Below are 12,872 nucleotides of genomic sequence, written 5' to 3' on the forward strand. Positions count from 1 at the left end.
ACTTATGACAGTTGCAACATCCACATAGTCATGTGATTTTCATTGGATATTGGACAACTGGTTCACATTTATGATAGTTGCAGTGTCCCGGGGTGATGTGATCATCTTTTGCGACCTTCTGACAAGCAAAGTCAATGGAGAAGCCAGATTCACTTAACAACCATGTTACTAACTTAACAACTACAGTGATTCACTTAACAATTGTAGCAAAAAAGTCATTGAATGGGGCAAAACTCACTTAACAAATTTCTCACTTAGCAACATAAATTCTGGGCTCAATTGTGGTCATAAGTCGAGGATTACTTGTACTCTCTTAATATTCCATAAAAGGAAAATTAGGGAATATAGAAACGGATAAAATACAAAAGCATGATACAGCATTTAAAAATGTTATTGCAGTAAAATGCTTAATGACAGTATTATAGCTGGGTTTTTTTCCATTTTGGAGTCAAATGTTGAGTATTTGTCATCTATGTTCAATTTTGATTCTCTTTTATATTATCAATACACAAGTTTTGTTGGGATAGTCTAAGTGCATTTTAATGAAATTAAACTTGAAGGTGGTCAGAGATATAATCGGAACAAAACTCAAGTCATAGAAAAGAATGGAACCTCAGTAGGAGTTCCAGGCTTTTTTTATTTTTTCATTCAGTGCCATAAACAGTCTATCTAGCAATCTATGCTAGTTGCTACTAGCCAGTCAACATGTGGAAAAATCAGCTGAAGACATTCTTTTTAAAACATTTGCAAGTAAAAGAAAATCAGAACTCAATTCCTTCTTAGCGTTGCTATTCAGTTCCCATTTAGTTAAATGTCTCCTTGAAATGTTCAGTTAATTCAAAAATAAATAATGCCCCCAACAATGGATTCTAATACAAAAACAACCTTTCTCTATAAAAAAATTTTTAGAGACCAAACACAATTTTGAAAAATTCACCTTGTTTTTGTTTGACCTTTATTATGCTCATAGTTGTCATAACAAGAAAAAAAATATAGCAATTTCAACTGCTTGTCCTGATCACCAGCCTCCCTTCCCACCTTTCTTTTTTTTCTGTTGCTGTTTCTTTTTTGTTGCTGCTGCACCAGGAGGCTTTTGGTGCCTGGGTGGTATCATGTTGCTTGTTGATGCTGATGGAATAGCTGTTATAGTGCCAGGCCGTGGGGATGTAGGTGGGCTACTAGCAGTTTTACTAGCATCCCTGCAAAAAAAAAAAAAAGAATAATATAAAGTTGATTTTTAGTTTATGCCTACAAACAGACCAAAATACGTTACATGCAAAGAAATTACAGTATTCACATATTCAACACAGATAAACTACATAAGAATTCTAACTTTTGCTTCCAAAGAACTGAAGAGGCTTTGGAGGACAGTTGGAAGAACTGCTACCAGGGAAACAATCAGACAAGTGGGATCTGACTCCTTTCCCAGAAACTATGGTAACTTGGGAAAACACTTCAGATAGCCCTCTCACCAATTCATACAAAGATAAAATGAAGGAGGAAGCACATTCAGATTTGAAATATTTTGTTACTAAAGCTATTGTAATAAAAGAAGTTTTAGACCAACATGGCACTGGTTTCTTCGTCTAGAAAGCTCTGTAAGGTTGACAAGCATTTAAATAGTATATAAGGCTATTTTCCAAGGATTAATTTCTATCTACAAGAAGTTATCTGTCAACTTACTATCTTTGACAGTCTGTACTGAGTTCCAAATCTAATCAAAGAACTTTTAAACAATTTTGTTATTAAGCTGTAGAGTATTTATCTCAGAGACACACAGCAATATATAGTTGACCAATAATGTCCACTAAGCAGTGGGGAAGTAAGCAAGATAGTTGTGATGGCTTGCTGCTTGGTATGCCAAATTTATTAAAGATTCTTTGTTTCAAAACCAATTATGCAGCAGCTTTTGCCCCATAATTAGAGGTGACTAAAGATGGAGATATGATGCTACCATTCGATGCTAACACAAAACTTTTCAAAGCCTTTTAAAAAGCAAAATTTCCCATGGAATTCCCTAACTGTAAAAGATAAGATTACTATTTCTCCAAACAGAACTACAACCTTCCATTCCCTCCAACTTCTGCCTGAACTGCTCAGGAAACAGCAGAAATAGCTGCAGAAATGGAACTAAAGGGGATGTATGAATAGAAAGCTAGGCTTCAAGAACTGGAACAAAGTGAGAATTTCTCAGATTCTATTTTTTGCCACTTCACGCTTTTGTTTGCAGGCTCATTCTTTGAGAGCAATGTATTCTATAAGACTTGTCCTTTGCCTTCCCTATTAAGGATCTTGACAAACTTGAACATTGGGCACTATCTAATAAAATGAAATTCAATGGTGAAAAGAGTAAGGTTCTACATTTAGGCAACAAAAACGGAATGCACAGGTACAATTTAGGTGGTACTGTGCTCAATAGTAGTAATTGTGAGAGGGATCTTGGAGTCCTAGTGAACAACCATTTAAACATGAGCCAGCAGCTTGCAGCAGCTGCCAAAAAAGCCAACACAGTTCTAGGCTGCATCAACAGAGGGATAGAATCAATATCACGTGAAGTGTTAATACCACTTTACAATGCCTTGGTAAGGCCACACTTGGAATACTGCATTCAGTTTTGGTCACCACGATGTAGAAAAGATGTGGAGACTCTAGAAAGAGTGCAGAGAAGAGCAACAAAGATGATTAGGGGACTGGAGACTAAAACATATGAAGAACGGTTGCAGGAACTAGGTATGTCTAGCTTAAGAGAAAGAAGGACTAGGGGAGACATAGCAGTGTTCCAATATCTCAGGGGTTGCCACAAAGAAGAGGGAGTCAAGCTATTCTCCAAGGCACCTGAGGACAGAACAAGAAGCAATGGGTGGAAACTAACCAAGGAGAGAAGCAACTTAGAACTGAGGAGAAACTTCCTGACAGAACAATTAATCAGTGGAACAGCTTGCCTCCAGAAGTTGTGAATGCCCCAACACTGGAAGTCTTTAAGAAGATGTTGGATAGCCATTTGTCTGTAAGGGTATATAGGGTTTCCTGCCTAGGCAGGGGGTTGGACTAGAAGACCTCCAAGGTCCCTTCCAACTCTACTATTGTATTATTGTATTGTAAGTTAGGTTAGGTTTATTGGACTTATATGCCGCCCTTCTCCCAAAGGACTCAGGGCGGCGTACAACATAAAAACACATATTACAAAAGGTAAAAAGAAAGATTAAATAGAATATCTAGAAAACCCAATAGACATTAACAATAAGATTTAGAAATTAGATTAAAATTTACAATTAAAATTAATTAATCTCAATGAAGCGTTGGTAATCGCCTGGAGCCAGCCTCGTGTCACCTCCCGGGAATCCGAAACTAACCAACACGGACACGGGTCCAGCACACAAATGGCAGCGCTGAGTCTCCCCATAATCCTGTCCATGCCCTCGGGAGTCACAGGGTCAAACTCATCCCAGATAGCTTCCATAAGATTCATCCCCGTCGACTCGCCCGAATCTACCCAGTCAGAGTCCAAGCCTGTCCGAATCTGAGCAATTTTATCCTGCAGACACTGAACAAATTCCTCAGCCCTACCCTGCAAGGGGTCTTCCCCAGTTCTTTGATTAAGTAAGGAGCAGGTCACCCTAAACAGGGCGGCTGGGCAGTTATCTGCGGAATTGATAAGAGCGAAAAAATGTTGCCGTTTTGTCGCTTTTATCGCCACTAAGTAGGATTTAATATGAATTCTTACTAGTGTTTGGTCAAATTCAGACCCGCTGGCCCTCCAATCACTCTCTAGGTGTCTTTTCCTGCGTTTCATCTCCAGGAGCTCCTCGGTAAACCAGGAAGCTACCCGGGATCGGCACTGGGTCAAAGGCCGTAAAGACAAAACGTGGTCCAAAGCCCCAGTGGCCGCCCTATCCCGGGCTTCAGCTAGGGCTTCGGTCAAACTGTGAGCAAGGGATTCAGGAAAAGTCCCAGGCTCCATCAGCAACCTTTCAGGGTCCATCAGGCGCCTGGGGCGGAACCATCTAATTGGTTCCGCCTCCCTGCGGCGAGGGGTAGCAGTATTGAAGCCTATCTGAGGCACAGTGACCTCCTGAGGTCTGAGACTTTCCCTAATAGGCAGGGGTGCGAGAGCAGCAATGAGGGTCGGAGCACGCGATCGCTCTTAAACAGCAAACCCGGACATAATTTGGCCCTAGGCTCCCACCGTATCTGCCCCTCCCGCATACAGTAGAAGTGGCAAACCCCCCAATGGAATGGTTTAATATCTCTCCCGGAATCCCAACCCTTTTCAGCACTCCCGACCCGTTCCCATTAGTTAGCTCTGGCCTGTGTCCTGGCAGACTCTCCCCCAAGCCTGTCTGAGCCATCCGAATCAACCCCCCCGCCCACCCCTTAAAATTTGATTTAAAAAACCCTGTAAAAAAACCCTAAGAAGCCTCTTCCTCGCATGCCACCCCTCGGGATCCCAAGAGCCATCATTAAGGAAGCGTCTTGATAAGCAAGAAGGCCATCCCCAGGAAAGGGGGAGTTCCCGAAGGAAGTAAAGTTCTGTCGCAGTATAACACAGAGGAGAGTGTGGCATCAACCAAAAAGGAGTGACATCAAAGGGAGATGGAACGGGTAGATGACATATCCAAGGGGGAACAGCCGACAGTGTTCAAGTGTTCAAGGGGAGTAGTGGGAGGCTTATGTCCATCATAGCCATGGTCGATGTTGAAGACAATATGTAAGGGTAACAGTCAGATATCAAAATCGCAGCAGATGATAACTTGCGAGTTGGTGAGGCGGCCAATGATGGCGGCGGTGAGGACAACGGCGGAAGTGGTGGCTGCTCCAACAACTCCAACTGAGCTCCGTCCATGCCAGCCACACTCATATCCGTCGCCGCGGCCACACTCCGTTAACCCAATCCATAATGTCACAAGGAGAGGGGCCAAATGGCACAGTAAGGTGGCCCAGGCAACGGCGGTGATACCGGTGGGGGCCACAACAAAGGAGCCTCCCCCACTCCAACCGCACCCACGCCAACTACCGAAGCTATCTTCCGCTGGCATCAATGCCCATGCCAGCTGCCTCAGCCACTCCCCGCTAATCCTGTCTATCACGTCCATAAGGAGGGGGGAGCAACCGGGATAATACCTTGGTGTGGGCAGCGGCAGCGGCAGAAACCCCAGGCAGGGAGCCCCGCCACCCCCACCGTCCAAACCCACGCCAGCAGCCAAAAAACACTCTTCATTCTCCATTCACCGCCAACCGCCCCGTTTCACTCACAACGTTCCGGCTACAAGGCAGGAAATAACACCCCCGATGTTCCAAGAAATTCCCATAGCTGGATCTGGAACCGACGATGGGATAGGGTATCCCCTGCATAACCCGAAAAGGAAAATCATCTTCCCGAAGTTCTCCTCAAACGTGACAGGACACCATCTAGGGCAGCGATGGTGAACCTTTTTTGGATCGCGTGCCATAAGTGGGGGGAGTGCAGGGGGGTCGTGTGCAGGCGTGCCCCACCCATAATGCAATGTGTGACCCCCCAGTGCACATGCGCACACTACAGGCACGATCCCCCCCCATTTTTTGCATGCTTTTTTCGCCCTCCCCAGGCGCCAGAGGCTTTATAGGAGCCCGGGGAGGGTGAAAACAGCCCCCCCACCCTCCCCGGAAGCCCTCCGGAGGCTTCAGGGACCTTCAGGATGCTTCCCTGAAGCCCCCGGAGCAGTCAAAACGAACCTCCGAGCAAACAGGAAGTCCGTTCCTGAATTTCCGGTTTGCCCGATTTTTGCACTCCGGAGGCTTCAGGGAAGCTCATGAAGCTTCCGGAGGGCCTCTGGGGGGGCGGGGGAGGCTCTTTTCGCCCTCCCCAGGTTCCTATAAAGCCTCTGGAGCCTGGGGAGGGCTAAAAATGGCTTTAAAAAAGGGTGAACTCAGCTGGCCAGCGCGTGCATGAGCACTGGCCAGCTAACAGGGCACCGCCTCACATGCCCTGACAAATGGCTCTGTGTGCCACCTCTGTCACGCGTGCCATAGGTTCGCCATCATTGATCTAGGGCATGCACAGTACCTTAATATTATTCAGATAGGCGGGGCCAAAGTCGTGACGGCACGACATGCGATCTCAATGCTCTGAAATCCCAGTCGACACTTTTGCCACTGGGGGGGTCCAAATGGATCTAAACTGTCCCGAAGAGACAGTGAACAAGAAGAATGTGTCTTGCTGATCTCAGGGATATCGCAAAATCCTGAAAGATGCAAGAGAAATTTCTTCAAGCCAGTGACAAAAAATCCAGCCAAGGCTAATGAAGTTGTGGTGGCCCCAAAACGGAAGGAATGGAAAGTGAAAGTGTTTCCAGCTGGTGAGGAATCTTTATTGTTTTAAAAGAGAGACTACCTATAAAAACTTAAAAATTGATTTAAATTGTAGAAGAATCAAGCGGCGAAATTAAACTTGTAACGGTTTTGGACAGTGGTTATCCCATTTTTTAATATGCTATCTTCATGGATGGAATCTTTACAAGCCTTTTAAAATGGAAAGATCAAGTCTTCTTTTTCTATTTTTTTTTCTGTGACTCTCTGTGATTTATAGACTAAAGCTTTCCCCTTTCATCGCTGTGAGTATTTTTTTTTTTAATTCATTTAAGGACTGGACCTCCTTTTCTAATTTGAAATACAATATATATATATGTATGTGTGTGTGTGTGTGTGTGTATAAAAGAAATATCTTAAAAGCACTACGTGCTGGGAGGTTTTTTTGATTGGAGCTTTGGGTATTCAAGCGGAACTTTTCCCTTTCTTCACGGTTTGTTTTGACGGCTCGTTACAGAGCGATAGGGGTAAGCCAAATGTCCCTTTGAAGCGTGTTTTCAACCAGAGAAGCGGGGGGGGGGGAAACGGCTTTTGTGAATCCATGTTTTAACTTTAAAAAATCTTCCAAGCGAGAGCGCTTTTGTTTAAGATGGCAGAATGTCAAGAAAATATAGAGATTGTAAGCTTGCAGACAATATTTTCAGAATTACTAAAACTAACAAATATAAATGAGAGAATTGAACAAAAACTGAATTATTTGGAACAGCTATCAGAAAAATGTGATGAAAAATGTGATGATGTTCACCAAATGCAAAATGAGGGGATTAAAATCCAAAGAATTGAAGTGGAAAATGAATATAAAGCGATTAAACTTGCTGATATTTATGGCAATTGGTTTGTTTTTGAAAATGCAAAGAATGGAATATTGAAAGAGGAAATAAATGGAGAGAAATCTATTTCAAAGGGGAAGAAGAAGAAGAAGAGGAAGAAGAAGAAGAGGAAGAAGAAGAAGAAGAAGAAGAAGAAGAAGAAGAAGAAGAAGAAGAAGAAGAAGAAGAAGAAGAAGAAGAAGAAGAAGAAGAAGAAGAAGAAGAAGAAGAAGAAGAAGAAGAAGAAGAAAGTAAAGAATTTATGGACTATGAAACCTTATCAGCAAAAATATGGATAACACTGCTGACAATTAAAGATAAGCGGAATAAAGAAACAGAAAGAGGGCATCAGGATTATATGAGAGATCTTACAAGCAAGGAGTTGCTAGGAATAGTCCATACAAAGCGGATCAAGAAGAAGCTCAGAAGATTGATGCCACAAATGGCAGAGGACATAAGATTGTTTTGTTATTGGAAAGATACAGGTTGATAGATGGAAGAGTATAATTTAAAATTACTAGCTAAACCTAGTGAAATTTAGTGATAATAGGTATAGTTAAATAAAAAATTGATAATGATAATACTGTATACAATGTGTAGTGTTATGATAAGCAATAAATGGATATGAATATTGAATGATACCCGTGAAGGGAAGACTAGAAATCCTTTTGGATTATATATAAATGTCAATTATTATTATTATTATTATTATTATTATTATTATTATTATTATTATTATTATTATTATTATTATTATTATAAGAAAGTCAAGAATATCTATTAATCGAAGTAAAGAACAAAAATCTATTGAAGGCCCAACAGACGAAACAAGAATACAGAAAAGATGTGATAAAATCAAGAATGGAGAGTTGGCAGAACAAAGCATTACATGGTCAATTTCTGGAAAAAATAAAAGATAAAGTGGACAGTAAAAAAACTTGGTTATGGTTAACAACAGGTACATTAAAGAAAGAAACAGAGTCACTAATCCTGGCTGCGCAAGAACAAGCTATCCGAACAAATGCCATTAAGGCCAAAATCGAAAAATCCTCTGATGATGCCAAATGCAGACTCTGCAAAGAAGTTGATGAAACTGTTGACCACATACTCAGCTGCTGTAAAAAAATCGCGCAGACTGACTATAAAATGCGGCACAATTCAGTGGCACAAATGATCCACTGGAATTTGTGCAAAAATTATAATATTAAAACAGCAACAAACTGGTGGGAACATAAGCCTGAAAAAGTCATCGAGAGTCAGATGGTCAAGATCTTGTGGGATTTTCGCATACAAACGGATAAAATACTGGCGCATAATACACCAGACATCACACTGGTTGAGAAAAATAAGGTTACAATCATAGACATCGCAATACCAGGTGATAGCAGGGTCGCCGAGAAGGAATATGAAAAAATCGCAAAATACCAGGACTTAAAAATTGAAATTCAACGATTATGGCACAAACCAGCAGTGGTAATTCCAGTGGTAATCGGCACACTGGGTGCTATTCCAAAAGCACTGGAATTACATTTAAAACAGTTAAAAATTGACAAAATCACCATCAGTCAAATGCAAAAGGCTGCACTGCTTGGATCTGCACGTATATTACGAAAATACGTTACGACGTCCTAGGCCCCTGGGTGGGGCCCGACTAGTAATCAATGCCAAATCCGGCGAAACAACTGGCCGCTGTGATACACTTCTAATAATAATAATTATTATTATTATTATTATTATTATTATTATTATTATTATTATTATTATTATTATTATTATTAAAAAAAGAACTAAATTAGACACAGTTAAGTTTTGATCATTAGGGGGGAAATGTTATGATGTAGGATATAGCCAAATAAAGAAAGGATAATGATAATAATCTATATATATGTATGGGTATAATATAAGGGAAATGGATGTAAACTGTAAACAGTGATTTGGAAAGGAGGATTAGAAAACTTTGTTAATAAATATTATGGATTTTTAGCTAGAATAGGATATAAGGATTTAGGGTTAATGAAGGATTTTATAACTAAATAAATGAAATGCCAGAATGTGGTTATGTATTAAATTCTGCTATATTTTATGATGAAGGACGTTTAAACAATTATAGTCAAATAAAAGTGGAGGTATGATGGTGGTAATATATATAAACATTTGAGTTAAGATACTAGAGTTAATATGAATTATACTTGTTGACGGTAGAAGAGATGCACAAAAACCTTTTTTAACCAACTGATACACTTTCTACGGTATGTAAAGAAGGAGGATTTTTATGTTTGTTTTGAAAATTAAAAATAAATAAAAAAGTTTTTTTAAAAAAATATTATTCAAATATTAAGAAGGCAATACAGGTAATCCTCAATTTATGACCATATTGGGATGAGAATATCTGTCAGTGTAGTCATAAATAAATTATCTAATGATCAGACCAAACTTTATGACCATTTTTAGCATGGTTGCTAAATGAATCATCTGTTAATGTAAATCATGCAGTTAAGTGAATCTGGCTTCCCCAATTGAATTTGCTAATCAGAAGCTGGCTACGAAGGTCACAAATTGCAATCATGTGACCACAAGATGCTGTAACAGTTGTAACCGCAAGCAATTGCCAATTGCCCAAATTATAATCACATGACCCTGGTGTTATATGACAGTTGTACTTTAAGGACAGGTCATAAGTCAATAAGTCAAATGTGAATGTGAAGGTTTTCCCCTGTCCAGTTGTATCCAGTTGTATCCAACTCTAGGGGGCGGTGCTCATCTCTGTTTCTTACCCGAGAGAGCCAACATTGTCCAAAGACATTTCCATCATCGTGTGGCCAGCAAAACTATATGACGAGGTACATGATACCCTGTTACCTTCCCACCAAAGTGGTTCTTATTTATGTACTCAAATTTGCATACTTTCAGACTGCTAAATGGGCAGTCCAGGACTACCTGTACCCAAACTTAGAAAAGCCTCGTCTGGGGCAAGCTTTGCTCGCCCTGCACACTCCTGGTGGGCTCCCCTTTAATCGGGGGGGGGGGGCACAGGACACCCTGGAGGGGCTCCTGCCGAGGGGGCGGCGTAGCGGGGGATCCCCTGTGTCGGCGGCGGCCAGGGTTCCCCCCGCATCGCCCTAGGCACCAGGAGGCAAGAGGGGAGGCGCCGCAGCGTCTTCGCGTTGAGGCAGCAGGATGAAACCCAAGATTCAAAGGATGCAGTTGCTGTGCGGTGAGATGGAATTCCCCCCGTTCCCTTTGATGACTGAATGAAAATAAAAAGATTGTCAGCTCTTTGGAAAGGTTTTCAACTTGTGGCTGGGAAGTGTGATTGGAGGGAGGGGGATTTCCCCCCCCCTTGGACAAGCGGCTTGAAACTGTTTTGCTCCCTGCCCCCAGAAGAGGAGGGGGGGAGCCCTGGAATGGAATCACCCTCGTAGCAAATAGCAGATTTCCTTTACTGCAACTGTGAAATGAGGTGATGATCTGTTCTATTTTGAAAACTTTGAAAAGTTTTGCCTTTGGATCCCGGAGCTGGCAGGGCAAGATGGCACACTTCCGCTGTCTTCATGTACTTTGAAATTTGACTCCACCCACAGAAGTTGCTGGCATCTTGTCTTTGTCTCCGTGGCACTCAGAGAAGTCTCATGTTACATTTTATCCTGGACTTGGAACAAAGGACTTTACTGCTTTATTGCCTAGGTCCCTATTTGTCTGGGCTCCCTGCCTCGCGATCTCTCTCGGCTACCCACCTCCCCAGTTGCTTCTTCTCTGTACTGAAATCTTTATCTCTGAGCTTTGATTACCACAATGCCACCCAAAAGACCACCACCGGGGAAGCCGGGATTTGCGGGCTCCGCCCCAACATCCTCAATGTCCAGCCCCAGCGGACAACAGACACCAACTTCTTTGTTTCAGCCAAAGCCCTCTGAGGTGGACTTTCAACAGATGTTTGAACAACTCTTAAAGGGGCAGGAGGAATTAAAAAATCAATTGAAAGAAATGAATGAGCAGCTCAGAGAGAATAAAGAGCATGTGATCCAAAACTCACAGAGACTGGAACTTTTGGAGGAGGGGGCGGCTGAGATGAGGAGAGAGGTGAAGGGGGTCCAGAAAGGAAATCCAGAACTTGAGAACCACCAGATAAAAACGGAATTTGAACGAATGTCTTTTTTCCTTAGGTTTCAAAATGTAATTGACGCTGATGATGAAAATTTGAGGGATATTATGGCAAATATATTGGCTGAATTTATTAAAAAAGACAGACAACAGATGGGGTGGGACATGGACCTGGTTTATAGAGTAAACTCAACATATGCTAGAACACACAATGTTCCAAGGGAGGTACATATTAAATTTCTTAGAAAGACCACAAGAGACGAGATTCTGAGTGCACAAAGGGGGCAAACACTAAAATACAAGGATAGAGAAATAGCCATTCTGAAACAGATCCCAAAGAAAGTTAGAGATAAAAGAAAAAAATATTCGCTCTTAGCGAATAAATTATACCAGAAAGGGGTGTGGTTTAGATGGCTGCTGCCAGAAGGTATGTTAATATTCTGAAAGGACACGAGAGTTAGAATCAACACAACCACTGAGGCTGAGGCCTTCATGGAAAAAAATAAAGTCCGCCTAGATAAACCTGATGATACTACACCGGACATAAAGGACACGGGAGGTGCCGGAGCTCTGCCGGGCGGGGGGTGGGGGAGAAGAGGCAACATTGAGAAAACTCAGATCACAAAAATGAAGTTGAAAATCCGTGTGATATAAAACGATTGAAACTAGTTTAAGATAAAAGTTTATATGCTGACAAAATAGTATCAAGTAATAACAAACTAATGTATTAGTAAATGAAAGTTATGAGAATGGGGGGAGGGCCATTTCCTGCATAATGTAACTGTCAAAATTTGTACCCCTTTCCTTGAATATTTTTTTAAAAAACCAATAAAATTTTGTTTAAAAAAAAAAGAAAAAGAAAAGCCTTGTCTGCTTCAGTATGGGACAAAACAGGAAGCCATATTAAATGATTTTAAACTGGCAACCTCATCGCCCTGAGCACTTCAGATCACAACATGTCAATTAACTAAGCAGCAACACTTTGCCCCACACTCTGCTTTTCCAAGGATAGTAGAAAGCAATTTCTTGACAGCATTAATGATAAAATACTTAAAAGAGAACATCTGCGAAAAGGTATGTATAAGAATATTGTGTATAGAAGTAGCCATGAGTAAACTTATGCAAGCAAACAAAGTAATTCAAGAAATAATTCAGAACAGAACGTTGTTGTTTTATAACTTACTTTTCCCTTTGTCTACAACATAAAATGCTCACCTATCTTTCCTTTTCTCAACCCATTGTATATACTGGAATTAATTATAAGTTAACTAAACGCAACTATATATGTAATATAAAATTATTTCAGATTCCTGGTCAATGTGCTTATTTATCACAGCAAAGAATTACCATCTTTTGTTCCTAACATGAAATATCTATCCTTTCATCCTTCTTACAAGTAATCCTCAACTTACAAAACAACTCAGCTCAAAATTTTCACTGCTAAGCGTAACAGTTGTACAACCTTTCTTGCCACAGTTGTTAAGTGAATTACTGCAGTTGTTAAGTTAGTTAAGTTAGTAACATAGTTGCTAAGTGAATCTGGCTTCCTGTTGCCAAGTGGCCATAACTATAAAAAACGGACATAAGTCACTTTTTTCAGTGCTGTTGAAACTTCGA

General features: G+C 41.1%; 1 protein-coding gene across 2 annotated transcripts in view; it reads right to left on the reverse strand.

Annotated features, from left to right (window-relative positions):
* Positions 1-922: 922 nt before the first annotated feature.
* Positions 923-12,872, reverse strand: part of SRP72 (signal recognition particle 72) — a 28,714-nt gene continuing 16,764 nt past the window's right edge. For both annotated transcript variants that reach the window (XM_081940489.1, XM_081940488.1), the window contains exon 19: positions 923-1,199. In XM_081940489.1, coding sequence (XP_081796615.1) covers positions 1,019-1,199 — 181 coding nt within the window. In that variant the 3' untranslated portion in view covers positions 923-1,018. The remainder of the gene's footprint in view (positions 1,200-12,872) is intronic.

The sequence above is a fragment of the Natrix helvetica genome (genome assembly GCF_964273705.1).
Source record: "Natrix helvetica genome assembly, chromosome: 2".
NCBI lineage: Eukaryota > Metazoa > Chordata > Lepidosauria > Squamata > Natricidae > Natrix > Natrix helvetica.